The sequence below is a fragment of the Botryllus schlosseri genome, chromosome 8 (genome assembly GCF_051294905.1).
Source record: "Botryllus schlosseri isolate E-star chromosome 8, Bs_hap1, whole genome shotgun sequence".
NCBI lineage: Eukaryota > Metazoa > Chordata > Ascidiacea > Stolidobranchia > Styelidae > Botryllus > Botryllus schlosseri.
The window spans coordinates 1,263,889-1,278,740 of record NC_137243.1 but is presented as its reverse complement, the minus strand read 5'-3'; the positions used below and the strand labels follow the sequence as shown (position 1 = coordinate 1,278,740).

Sequence of the window (14,852 nt, the reverse complement as noted above, 5' to 3'; positions counted from 1 at the left end):
TTGAGTACCCCGTTTATTGATGTTTGTTGCAGAAGAGCTCCATTCTGTGTGTCTTCATAAATATCTATACCACTTACCCAGTATTGAGTTGAGAAATCATATAACCAATGTGAAAAATGTTTACTTTGCAATTTTCATAATGAAGTATTGTGTGTTGTTAACACTTGAAGCAAGTATACTTCATTGCCAGTACGTTGGTTTGTGATGTGTGACAGTAAGAAACTTTTTAGCCTTGCACGTCGGAAGCAGTTTTACATTAATATTTTAGTGATCTAGAAGCATATATGTTAGTTGGTAGCAAAACAAGTTGTCCATGATGAAGAAAACTAGTTCTTTTGAATGAAAATATAGGATGATTTAGTCTCAGCAATGCTTTACAACTGCTATTTCAATCAGTGTACAAGTTTTGCTACAAGGGGGAAAATTTAAAACGTTTCAGGATTCTTTTATCGGCGCTCGTCTTTTGTAGTTGATAATTACTTAACAATTGTTCTTCCTTAGAAGCGGATTCAAGCATTGTTATTGTGTAATTAGATCTTCCACAGCATCAGAAAGGAGGGTAACTGCAACAAGATACCTTTTCAGTCTTCTATCGTTATTGACAAATATCGAGTCTCAATCTAAATTTCACCCTTCATGTTGATCAAATAATTCGGTCACAGCAACAGCATCATTAATAAAGGAGTATCTCAGACGGTGTTCTTCTGTTTTAAAGCAAATTTTTAGATACTTGCACTATTTTAAAGAAACTCCGATGTTGCTTAGCGGCTATAATGTCATTATAATTGTGCATAGAATGTGTGAACACATGGCATTCCTTACCCGTTGAGGGTCTAATCTAGCCGTGAATTGAATGGAATGTAGTGGCAAAAATCAATACATTTTCAAACACAGTTGGCATGCTTGATTGAGTTGTAAAGCCAAAATGCTCATGACGTTATCGACCAATTGTCATTGGTTGAATAACTTCTTTCTTCAAAATTTGTGTAAAATATCCTTACAGTACTTGGATATGGGAGCCAACACAGTAGTTCTACGCAACATATTTGAGAAATATGGTAACTGCCTGTGTATTATCAAGTGTTTTCGGGTTGCTGGCTTCCTTTGTTACAGATATCCATTTAGCAAATTCTGACTCACCTTTGGTTTGAGTTTGGGGAATGTGATGCCACATCAAGATTATGCGTTGCAAATTCTCAAGATTGATGATCAGCCCGATAAACTAGTGTAGTTGTTTCAATATCATCAGATGCATTTAAAAAAATGACTCAATGAGTGTTCTCGGGTTTGATTTTCAGCGTTTGTCAAAAGTTTCATTCAACATAAAACTGTCTGAGATGGGCAGCTTGCGCGTTTTTATGTATGACTAAACTTCCAAGTCTTCTTGAGTCGGAGATGAAGTGGTTAGGTACGTCTCTAGTGAGAGCTCTTGAAATGTTTCTCTGCCCAGTAGTAGGTTTGCTCTGCAAATTTACTTACTGATCACGAGCATGAGATCAAGAACATTGCGCTGTGGATATCATTTGGTTATTCAGCGCGCACGTTTAGTGAATATCCATTGTCATAATAGGTAGCGCACGGGTAGTGTAATAAGTGTATTGACTTGGGAGTGGAAGATTATGTTAGTGTTATTAATTATTAATTATCATTGGAATAATGGGCAGGATATTGTTGTGTATCTTGAGTTGCAATTGGAAAAGCATTAAGTTTGGTTCTAATATGTCTAGCTTCAAAAATGGCCTATTGTTGTTAGCAGAAGTGGCATAGATTGCGATTTTTTGGGTGATTTCCAACTCTCTATACGGTACTAAAAACTCTTATGAAACATTACGTTGATTCGAATTTCGAATGTTTTCATGCTCATTTGGCCACAGATGATTTCATAATGATTCAATTTGTCAATTAAACTTTGCAACTTGACTATTTCTTCATCTAATACACTCTGTCTAATTCTCATTTCGTTGATTTCTAGAAGAAATAGGTTTCTGATTCTTTGTAGTGGATTTTAAGGTTTTCAAATCCGAATCATATTGAATCTCAATCAGCTTTGAGTTCCCGAACCGATTTTAGTCATGAAGAAAAGAATATTAGCTGCACATTTTTTGCTTCTGCGATTGTGGGCTTAGTTTTGATTTGTGCTAAGAAAGTAGATTAGATTAAAATGCTTGTTATTGTAAAATAGAAATCAAGCCTGTCTGTTTGCGGAAAAACGGATCGTTGGTGAATAGTTGCCTCACTTTCTTCCATTCTACTCTGAATTTGTGTGCCGATTGTTTCTGATTTCGTCGAGAAAAATTCGCAGACAGATCAGAATTAAAATTTAACATGTAGCCTGTTCCTAACTTCTGGATTACTTTCACGCATGGTCGCCGATTCGCCGTGTTAAGAGCCTTATGTTTGTCGATACCATAAATAAACAGAACCTATCGTTCCGAAAATATAGTCTCGATATGGAGTTGATTTGTGCAAATATGCCCATAATTGTTCATAGTGAGAACAAGGTATGCGTTCCTACTGTAATGTATGCGTGTTTGTCGATATCTCGATTTTTAGGTGAAACAGGTAGGCCTATTTTGACAGTGTTATTTTTTGCGTTTATTGAGGCGCAGTCATTTAATGGTTAAGTTTGATGTGATGAGGCTCATGAGGGTACAGGACTTCAATATACAATTGAATAATATATTCATATCGAATTCAGCCAGGATATTTTTGGGTGACACTCGTCAGGGGTAATCGTCAGCTACTAACATCGAATACCAACAGTCCTATTACCAAATATGATGTCGCAGGCATGAAAATTCTAATAATCGAGGTCAACAGATGGATCAATGTAGTATATTTAGATTATACATGAACTCATTCTTTTAGCCTATACTGGGTTGGTGGATTTTGATAAAAGTCAACTCTGAGCCACATAAATGAAAGAATAAACTCTGACAATGCAAAATCTGTAGTCTCGATGATTTTACGCACGCCAATGGCTAAATTGCTGGAGATTGCCTGTTCTTTGCTATTATATTTTCAAGTCTGCATGAATTATGTTATCTACCTTACACAGCAAATGATTTTCGATTGCTTTTCCACTCAGATATCTAAACCTTATTAATTTATGATATGGCATAGTCTGTCTGTGTCGAAAAATGAGTTACTCGATCGACGAACACGACGGCAGAGCCGTGGAGAGAGAAAAAGACGACATGGCCAGCCGCAGAGTATCAAACCACATTCCGGCTCCGTTACGCAAAAAGAAATACGAGGAAAGCTACAAAAAATTCATCACGCCGATCGGAAACCCGGCGGCCGCCCTTCAAACGCACATGAGGTCGAAAAGTTTAAGTGATTTGAACGCGGAAAAGAAAGAGGAAGAAAATCAAAGGGCGCAAATCAATTACAGGTATGAAGAAATGGAGAAACTGAAGAGTATGCTGAAAGAAGATGAAGACTCGTGGAAATCGAAATTAGCAGGCTGGAAGAACAGAAGGCGTAGCGTGACGGAGGAAGCAAGACGTAGGAAGGAGGAACGCGACCATTTGGAACGCGAGGCCGAAGAGAAAGCTTTGCGACGTAGAACGAAAACGTACAAAGAGATAGTGGAGGATAAACGGAGACGCGACAGGGAATTGGCGAATTTGAACGATCAAGACGAATATGAGTTTGTGAGCCCGAGATCTTCAGAAGCAGACAAGCCGGTTCGAATAATAGAAAAGAAATCTTTTGAGAACGCCGATTCCGAGCAATCTTCGCAATCTTCTGCAGACGACGAAGCGTTCTCGGCTCCGTTAAAAACGCAGAATTCGTTACATTCTCAGAGAAAAGTGGACACGATGTCGAATTCTACAAGAAAAGTCGATACAACAGTAAATCCTCCAAGAAAAGTGGACGCAACGTTAAATTCTCCGAGAAAATCCGATACGATCGACAGCAAAGTCGAGTATAAATACACCACAAAGGTAACTGCGCAAATCGGCGAGCCTACGACCCCGGTGAAGAATCTGCCGCAGCAAAGAATGACCGTCACAGTACCAGTGTCTGGTTCTCAAGCACAGAATGATTATCAAGGCAATCGAGGCAACTTTGAAAAGCATAACGGGTTAAATCAACCTGCGGAGCAAAGCTCCAACGTACCGAAAGTCTTGCTTCGTTCCAAAGGCCGACCAACGATGAAGGAACGTCCGAAATCGGCGCATGAGTTATACCAAGGTAGCAGCACGCTGCCGCGCAACTACCAGTACAACCCGAGTCCGAAACCTTTTGTACCAGGCGAAACGGATTTTAAGAAATACAGAAAGACCAACTTTGCAAACCGTAAGAATATGTGGGAAAGCTTGGGTTCCAGTACAGAAACACGGCCTGTCCGAAAGCAAATTTCCGTCGAAGACTCAGCTCCGAAACCGCAACAGCCCAAAAAAATAGTAGCCCCGCAGAATTCGAGCCACGGGACCGTTTTGAAACCGCAACAGCCCAAAAAAGTTGTAGCCCCGCAGAATTTGAGTCGAGAAACCTCGGGTCCAAAGCCTGCAGTCCCGCGCACCACGCAAAAGCCTCTTCAAGTCACAAGTCAGCAGAAACCAGTCGTGTACCCGACCGCTAAACTGTCGGCAAGCGGGCTGACGATGGTATCGCCACGTGTGAGCAAGCAACAAGCGCAACCAAACGTATCTGGCGCGCTATTTGACGACATGAAGATATGCATCAACCAAAGACCGAGAAGTGAAAAGGGGTTCGGATTCACTGTCCGCGGCGGCGATGATGGCAAACCTGTCATTGTAGACACAGTCAGTGCGGGGGGTGCCGCCGATATCTGTCAGTTATGCGTCAGTGACGAAATCCTTGCGATTAACGATGTTCCGTTAGCGGATTGTAAGACGCAAGATGATATCGTACAGTTGATTGTATCGAGTGTGATCACCGGGCATTTATCGTTGAATATTCGAAGGTACGGGAAAGCGAAAAAGACGAGTTCTCTCGGGCTGTCGGGCACTAAAGTCGTGATGACGCCGGGTGGGTTTGTGCAAGTGCGCTCTGACCGGCCCAGTTCCGCCACGTCGTCTCCTAGTGCAGCCCGAAAGCAAGTTCCTGCGTTTAGAGACAATAATAACAACAATGACGAAGAATTCCCGCCGCCCCCTTCCTGGGAAGAGTTGGACGCTACCGGACAGTCTCCGAGATACGGGCAGAATTCAGTGTCTGGAGTTTTTTCCAATCGGAACGTCGCAGAAAACGATGAAATTGATGAGCTTGAGGAGGATGTTTTAAAGGCGAAAAACGCTCTCGATTTTGAGCAAGAGATGCGCCAGAACGAGGTTCGTAGAATACGGGTGGTTTCCGATCGCAATGTCGGCGAAAATAAGGATATTGCTGAAGTCGGGGAGGATGTTTTGATCGCGAAAAACGCCCGCGATTTCGAGCAAAAACAGGTGGAAAAGAACGAGCTTCGCAGAAAATGGATGGAGGAGCAGAAAAGATTGGAAAGGGAGGAAGCGCAGAGGGAGATGGAACGTAAAAAGCTGCAGGAGGAGGCGATACTGGAAGATCAACGCGTGGCGGAGGAATTGAGACGCATTCAAGCCAGATCGCAAAAGCAAAGCGAAGAGAGACGCGCTCTACAGCAACAGCAGCAGCAACAACGCGGGCAGAATCCGTTTCCTCGTCCTTACAGCGCGAATCGCGGTAGAGGCGGCATGCATTGGCTCGTGGAAGAAGCGGAGAGACAACGCGAGGCCGAAAGCACGGGCCGTTTGAGGATGAACGTTTTGTCGCAGAGCAAGAAAATGGACGCGGGGGCTAACTCGCTTCTGCCGCCTCACGTTATACAGCATCTGACTCGGCGCTCCAACAAAGCGATGGGTCAGAGCTCGTGAGGTATACGACAAACGGTGTAAACTAGAGCTCGATCGATATCGGATTTTTGAACCGATATCTAGTACCTTCATTGATAACCCACTGATATATTCGGGAGATATTCAGAAGATTTGGTGTCTAGCTTAAGTAGGGTTACCAACCATACGTCCTTTTTCAGGAAATCGAAAATGTCCTCCCATGACGCCAAAATGTCCTACTTTTTATCAACTCATCCTATTTTATAGCTTGGACAGCCAGGCGATTGTACAGGCACAACTAAACGCCATAAATGTTGCGAAATCTGGAATCTGAACCTTTGAGCGGGTTAATCGCCTTTTTTGTCAACACCACAGAATTCCCATGAAGATTTTCAAATCACCTGTCTTGTCGTCCGACAATATAAATCTAAAAAGTGTCCTCTTTTCCAATTCTCAAAATATGGTAACCCTAGGCCCTGGCTTAAGGCACATTTCCAAAACTTCAGAGTATTGGTTTGAAGAACTTTACATACGTTGCTACGCTTGGACATGAAATAAAGTAGGAAGGATACATCTGGACAACTGTTAGGCTATATGAAATGGATCAATATTCCGAGTCTAGCAGTCGTAGAGTATGGTTCTGTCCCTACTACCATGCTGTGATGTCACAATAATTGCCGTTACTTTTTCACCTGTACCGATACAGATATTTTTTTCAAAGTTTGATAGGATTCGATGTTCGGTCGGGCTCCAGCGTAAACTATCGTTTTATGAAATCACGATCGAAAGTGCAACCACAGAGCAAGCGAACTTCATTGTGCGATCTTTTTTATGATAATTTGGTACGTTTAATAATCAGATCCGGTGTAACTGACATTCATTCCATTTCATACCGATCGGTGCTTCGATATTACACTCCCCGCTCAGCATTTTGAGTCTTTCTTGAAATAACTTGTTACCGTATGCGTTGATGTTGTCTTGCGATTGAGGCAATGCGGAATTCAAAATTCCGCAGGCTATAGAGCTGCTGTCACAAAGCCTGACCTGGTCGTAGCATATTTACATGTCCCGTAGGACTTGGTGATTATGTCAACCATGTCAAATGTGATGTCCGCGCTTGGGGTGACTCTCATCGTCGCGATATCAAAAGTGTGTCCCATATATATATATATTGTTTTCATTTTTCAGTTCCATTAGAACTTGTGATGACATCATTGCTATTATTATACGATTACTCTCAGATTATTTTTCAAGTGTCATGTGTTTCTCTGTATCGGTGTCGTGTTTACTTGCTTATAACACTTCGGAGGTCTGATTTGTAGCTCTTCTACAAGCTACAGTGAAATGAGCTTGATGCGTTGATGATTCTCTCTCTGCTACCTTTGTACACTGACCCTTGAGGTAGCACTGTAGTGTTTGTACTCTGCAAGGTCAGGCGACAAATTGATCTTATCATATTGTATGTTTATATGAAATGCTATTCATTCAAGTGACAGCAGAATGTGTCCTTGAAGATCCATTCAGATAGTTATAGCATTTGAATTATTCATATACAGAGTGATCTGCTGGAGAATTTTCATTATCTTACCACGAATTTACCTGTTTATTTTATTGTACCTGTTTGATGTCGCATGGTGCTTTCATATTGATACTGGAACTTTGACCCACGTTTGATTACCATTACTACCAGGTGCTAATGAATATGGACAACAATAAATTTCAGGTGTTATTGCAAAGCTCAAGTTTACTGGTTTACACATGTATTGAAACCTCTGCTTTCATTTTGATCCCTCGATAAAACAACTGTTTAGCAAGCAGTACCAAAATCAAATGCGCAGTTATGCAAACCTTGATTCGAGCTTAATTTCACGAATGTTCTGATCTGACCAATAGTCGTGTTTGTGCGGATATTTTGTGAACCAATGCGTAATTATGCATCTTGCTACCACATTGAAGACTTAGTTTCCTTTGCTGATGTAAACGCTGATAGCTGTCGCCGCTTAATTCATATGTTCCCGTCTTTCATGTATTTCTGTCTTACGTTGCTGTTTTCTCCTTTTTAAGATGGTACCACTAAATTGTCGAGTGCAGCAGGAATCCACTTGGTACTGAATAGAGTTGGAACTGTGATACTACTGTATGAACTGTATTTTATAACGGCAGATTGGCTCAATTGATTTCTTATGATGATATTGAGGGATGATAACAATAAATATGTCAGAATTATAAACTGCTCAGTGCACTTTATTTACTGATCTAGTAGTTACATGGTGCTTTGTTCTCATGCATGTCGATGTCTTCTGATACTGTGAGGAAATAGTTGTCATTGCAAGGCGACTGGAATATTGTTCTTGCACAAGACCGAAGCAATGTTCGGAACAATCTATTGGCAATTGAAATTAGGGATGGGCGAAATCGAATCAATCCACCATTTTTAAATATATCTTTTCAAGGCTAGTTATAGGCTACTTGAAAATACTGGCATAGCTATGTTGTAAATTGCTATGATACTGGTGTGAGGAGTATCTGCGGTGCACACACGGTGGTAGTCTATGTACTTGTACAGTGTACACCATATTACTTCAAGTTCAAGAAGACGTCAAAACGAAATGGCAGCGACAAAAGTAGTTTAGAAATCGTTGGCAGACAGGGTGGCCCGATATAACACGAGCTATCAAAGCCAAGAATTGATGTGGTCACCGTTTAACTGTTATAATGTAATAATGATGAAACAAGTAACCTATAAATTTTATAAAAACGGGAAGAAAGTATAGATTAACTTGGAACGAAAATGGTGAATATAGACAAGTAGGTGAAATGAAATAATTAACGACATGAACCTTAATTACTCAAGAGGCCGAACTTAGTACGAGAACGAAGTTTGAGTTATATTGAGGACATGTGTCTGTGCGACTAAAGATAGATTACTGTGCCAACTTGGGGGTAGATGCGCAACTCAGACGTGACACTTGAATAGGCAGCAAGGCTGTGGAGTCGGAGTCTGGGTAATTTTCGCTTGATGGACTCGGACTCGTGAAAACTATAATAGCTGGAGTCGGAGTCGTGGGGAAAATACTGACTGGAGTCGGAGTTTGTGAGAATGACCCTGACTGCGACTCCAACTTCTCGATCCTGAAAACATTTGCTTTCAAAGAATTTTCAATAGAATTTTTATGTACCACCAATCACTGTTATTAATAACCATACAGATCAGGTGCGGCCAGCCTGTGGCACGTACGCAGGCCAAATTTGGCACACGAGAAGGTTAGGTGTGGCCTGCGTGGTAATTCTCGAAATTATTTATGACATCAGGTACAATTGCAAGGCAAACCAAAATTTGATTAGCATGACCGCGAAATTTGATGATGACTAGAAAAACAGTTCTGACGCATTGGCGTATCCAGGGGCCAGCCACAGCCACATTTATCCCAGATCTTCTTATATGACCATAAAGTAGAATATTTTATAGCAGATTTATTTGACATGAAATTTTTCTGGGTACTTCGCATGTCACTAGATTTCTTGCATTCAGTATTTGAGCCCCCTTCTGAAAATTATAAATACCGTACATATTATTCACAGAATTGAGTCTAACTATATTCGCAATTAGGAGATAACGTGTCGTCCAACATGCAGCTTCGCTTGTGCACTCGCAGCGAGATCGTCGACAAAACATTTGCACAAAATGATAGAGGCATGTTCACTGATACCGTCGATTTTGCTATGTCTAAACGTCGAATAATCCTGTCCTTGCCAAATGAGCCCAGTGGTATACAAATGCAACCCCCAATGTATGTTAGCAACATATTTATTGATATAATTCAGTCAATATCTTGCGCTTCGCGCGACCAGGGCCTGATTGCGCACTGCACAGTTGCATGACATATTGTTATCAATTTTGGAGCATATTAATATAAGTCTTGTTTGCAATGTTACCTAATGCGGTTCGCTCCTATCGGACGACTAAAAAAAGGTTCTCAACATTCCAGTTGCCCGCGCAATGGTTCGTAAATCTCATGTGTCCCTTCAAAGGCCAAATGGCCAAAAAAGTTGCCCACCCCTTATATAGATGAATTAGACATTACTTGCAAATTACAACTCAGTTGCACAGGGGAAGAAAATTGCAATATGCGTTTTCGCGATGCAGTCAAAATTGATGCAATTTTTGGAATTATACCATGATACTGTAACAGAGCAAATGCATCGGCTGGTTTCGTAAAATTATGAAAATGATGTAAATATGACCAAACGATGCTTCCCACTTGACAAAATTAAAAATATTTGTAGTGTAGATTAGATAATTGGGTCGAACAATTGATTAAGAAAGACTGCAAGTCCCAATCCTTGAATACTTGATTATAAGTAGGCTACATGTAGACTAGACATAGGCTATGGTCTTTGACTACTTAACTAAATTCCATTTATGACCAATGTCTATTGGTAGTAAGAGTGTTTGTGCTTGTAATCAGGATAGTGTGCAATGACAAAATTAGTAAGTTCAATCTGTTTTTTAGTTGCTGACTAATACACAAAAGCTACATTTGGATTTTTTATCTACATTTTTACGATACATGATTGGATATCTGCCATATTTGAATGATTCATACATTTCAGGATATTAGAGAGTCCATGTTATAAAATCTTGAAAAAGGAAGGATATTTATATAGCAAATCTTTCTTTCATGTTAATTGCATAGTGGATAATCCGAGCTGTGCCAAAATGAAACAATTTAGCATGCCACCGTCAATCATATGTTTGCATATGTTTAATGGTTGTATGATAGTCAATGAACCGACTATGTGGCATATAATTTTCGAAGTAAATTGGTAATAATGCTGGAGTCGGAGTCGGTACGTTTAAAGACCCTGGAGTCGGAGTCGGTACGTTTAAAGACTCAGGAGTCGGAGTCGGTATATTGAAAATGTGTGGAGTTGGAGCCGGAGTCGGTGGTAAAATTTACCGACTCCACAGCCCTGATAGGCAGTGAGAGAGAGAGAGAGTCTTTATTTTTCATCAAACCAAAATACATAACACTCGGCAGTGGTGGTGGTACAGAAAATATGCATGCACAGTATTCGGTATTAGATAGGAATGATCGATAAGACCGTGAGGGTCATCTAGTCTGATCACACCAGCATCAAACAGGTACACTTGACTCTAAACAGTCTGGCTGTAAAAAAAGTTACAGTAGTTAAAAAAATTAAATAGAAGAAAAATTAAACGATGGTAGCAAATGATCAATGAAGCAATGTCTGGGCGAGGTAGGGCAACAGTGTTAGTGTAACGATAAGAGGTGATCAAGTAGGGCTTTTTTGAATCTATCATAAGGCAATTCACGGATATGTGGTGGTAATGCATTCCAAATGATAGGTCCCGAGTAGTCGATAGATCTCTTAGTTAGGTTGCTATTGGGTGGGGGTAAGTAGATATTTCCATTTGACGAGGATCTCGTGTAATGGGAATGGACATTTTTAGCAGGTATGAAAAAGTCATCAAACACAGGAGGCAGAGTATTGGAAAAATATTTGTGAACAACTTTTGATACTTCGAAGCGATATAGCTCATCAACTCGCAAAATTCGATGCTTACGGTAGTAAGGCGATAAATTGGTACGTAAAGGTACAGATGAGATCAGCCGTATCGCACGGTTTTGCAGGGTTCGAATTCTGCACAGAAATATTTTGCATGCACTTCCCCATACTACGATTCCATATTGCAGGTGAGAGTGGAAAAGAGAAAAATATATGGTTCGTAGTATTGATCTGGAAACCAGAGATTGCAGACGGGTCATTATTCCCACACACCGAGCTAGTTTTGATATTGTGCATTCAATATGCTGCTTCCAGGACATTTTAGCATCAATAGTGACACCGAGATATTTTGCTGAGTCACATATGGAGATTTGTTTATGATTGATGTTCACAGTGAAACTATGATTGGCATTATTTAAAAGGAGCATCTCGGTCTTATCTGCATTCAAGCTTAGTTTGTTTGCTTGGAGCCATCTCGACACTTTTGGGAGTTCCCTATTCACGGATGCATGCAAATCATTGCCAGTGTTAGAGGTTATGAAGAGGTGAGTATCATCAGCAAATAGGGTTGTGCGGAACAAAGATGCATTAACAATGTCGTTAATATAAATGAGGAAAAAAGTCGGTCCAGTGAGGTCGTCTAAAAGCAGCTGGCGATCCGACCGCTCAAATGTAATATAACCAGTGTTGGGATCAAGTCACTACCTTCGAGTAACGAGTCATTGCACATTTTGACTCGAGTCAAGTCAAGTCACTCGTTTTTTGGATGTGACTCGAGTCAAGTAAAGTCGAGTCACGAGTAGGGCTGGGCAAAATCGAGTACTTGAGTGATTCGATTCTGAATCACGTATAAAGCTTCGAGTCGAGTCGAGTATTCGAGTATCACTAATTATGACGTCACAACGGAATGTACTAGGTCAGGGTTCAAATATGTACTTTTTATGCCACCACAAAGAACACAATGCCTGTTATCCGTCACATTAAAGATACTTTGGTATATTTTCGATCATACCGATTGCATTGCACTTCTTGGCAATGTTGTGGGATGATCATGACTTGAGAAATGTGTTCTTTCCAGTAACGTTTGTAGCTTTGTACTATGTCTAGTATGCTGCGACACGGTCAATCAAGGTTTTACAGCTTCCTCAGTGGAAAATAGTATCAAAACGATAATTCTCGTTAGTAAATTAACTTTCAGTTGCGATGAGCGTACAATTTCAGTACTCGAAAAAATCGTCTTTTACTACTCGACTCGAATCATTAAAATTAATACTCGATTCAGATTCGAGTACTCGAATCATTGTGCCCAGCCCTAGTCACGAGTCAAGTCACAATTCAAGTCAAATTGAATTTTCGAAGTATCAGTGACGATTCAAATCAATATATTTTGCTAGCTGTGTGAAAGACAGAATAATTTGCCATTTATCTTGCATCAAATAACTAATATAAAGTTTAATATGGATACAAGGAGGCGTCTATCACGCACACGTAGAACCGCAAATAAAACACGCGACTAACTGTGTAGTGTATAGATATGCTACAGTCTGTTATTATATCAGCCAATCGGATCGAATACGAAGCCTCGAGAAGTTGTAACAAATTGATATGGATTTGAATCATACAAGAGGGTTGGTAAAGGTGATCATTGCGCAATGTCAGCACTGAGCCGTCTAAGAAACATAGATACGATAATTGCTATTGTATTGTTCTTCTTTTTCTACTACTACTACTACTACTACTACTACTACTACTACTACTACTACTACTACTACTACTACTACTACTACTACTACTACTACTACTACTACTACGATAACGTAACCTGTGATCATTTCGTTTGTGGTCAATATATATGTGATGATGGAATAATGGAGGATCATTCAAACGTACATTCAGTGAATGCCTGGTTACTCTCACAAGTGACACAGGCGTATCGCGAACAATAAGAACAAATACACAAAATACAATGATTTGATTGATACCGTTTACTTGATGACTTGAAATTGACTCGTAAATCCGTCAATCCGCATTTTTGAAGCGCCGAGTCAAGTCAAGTCATTTTTCCAAAGTGACTCGAGTCAAGTCAAGTCGTACGAAAAAGTGACTCAAGTCAAGTTATGACTCGAGACATCCCAACACTGAATATAACTGGTCTTAATCGAAAGCTAGTGTCGCACTGATTACAAAAATATTAACTAAATCTAGTCAGGGCAATGGGACAACTTCGAAAAAGCCGATTGTTCCGAACAATCGGAGTGCCGTAACACAATGACAATATGGCATCCTCTTTTGGGGGCTGCCAGTATAAAACTGCACACGAGCCACTGCAAAAACTACAACATAACGTATTCCGTATCATAGCTAGGCCCCCAATGGGGCCTGGTTGTATAATGTCCATTCAACAAGTCGCTGATGAAGATATTTGGTGTCCTAAACATAAAAGATATGCGTAAACTAGAAATCGCCAAGTTTATGTATCAGTTCCACTGCGGTCATTGCCTCGAATATTTCAATGACTCGTTTACTTCGGAGTCAAAAGCGCACAAGTACGACACACGCGCGTCCGATTATCATATGCTCGATCGAAAATATAATCGTTCTATCAAATATGCCGGACCTGACATGTGGAACAGTGTCCCGCCGGCTATCCGACAGTCGACGTCCATGTCCGTCCACATTCAAATCGAAAAGCAATTTCTACTAAATGAATACTAGTGCGTCCTCAAGATCACCGGACCACTACCTGACCTGTCGATCTCGCCTTCCGTAACATGCCACCTCATTTTGTCGCTTGCTTTTCTATATTAGATCTTCTTTTACTTTTCATTCAGTGTGCACTGTGCAGTGCATGCCTCCTCTTTAGATCGCCTAGTGCTAGGCCAAGGTGGGTGTCTGATTTCAAAGACTACTCCAAGTCGCTTCGACACCTTCCTATCTTTTCATTGTATCGCACCTTTTGTTGTGGTGTATTGAGCCCTCAAGTTTACCGGACCACGACCTGACATATCGATCTTGCCTTCCGACACATGTCACCTGTCCTTTCATATTATCTTCTTTTACTTTTCATTCAGTGTGCACTGTGCAATGCATGCTTCCTTTTTACATCACCTAGGTCAGCTGGGTGTCCCGGGTGTCTGATTTCGAAGACTACTCCAAGTCGTTTCGACACCTTCATATCTTTCATTGTATCACAGTCTTGTGGAGTATTGAAATTATGAACTTTTCGGCAATATATCGATCTCGCCTTCCGTCACTTGCCACCTGATTTTGTCGCTTGCTACTTTATATTATCTTCTTTTACTTTCATTCAATGTGCGCGCCTCCTCTTTACATCGCCTACGCCCAAGTGGATGTCTGATCTTAAGACTACTCCTATGTCGTTTCGGCATCTTCCTATCATTCATTGTATCGCAGTCTTGTGATGTTTTGAAGTGATTAAATTTTATGAAAAACTTGAAAATGAATTGAAATCGGAATGATGTAACACATGACCAATGGCCA

General features: G+C 40.6%; 1 protein-coding gene across 1 annotated transcript; it reads left to right on the top strand.

Moving 5' to 3' along the window:
- Positions 1-2,622: 2,622 nt before the first annotated feature.
- On the top strand, positions 2,623-8,049 carry LOC145444569 (uncharacterized). Its single transcript, XM_080322569.1, has one exon. The coding sequence runs from the start codon at positions 3,141-3,143 to the stop codon at positions 5,859-5,861; it is 2,721 nt and encodes a 906-aa protein (XP_080178695.1). The 5' UTR covers positions 2,623-3,140; the 3' UTR covers positions 5,862-8,049.
- The last annotated feature ends 6,803 nt before the right edge of the window (positions 8,050-14,852 follow it).

Coding starts and splice junctions, on each gene's coding strand:
- LOC145444569 (XM_080322569.1), top strand. CDS start 3,141: ATGAGTTACTCGATCGACGAACACGACGGCAGAGCCGTGGAGAGAGAA.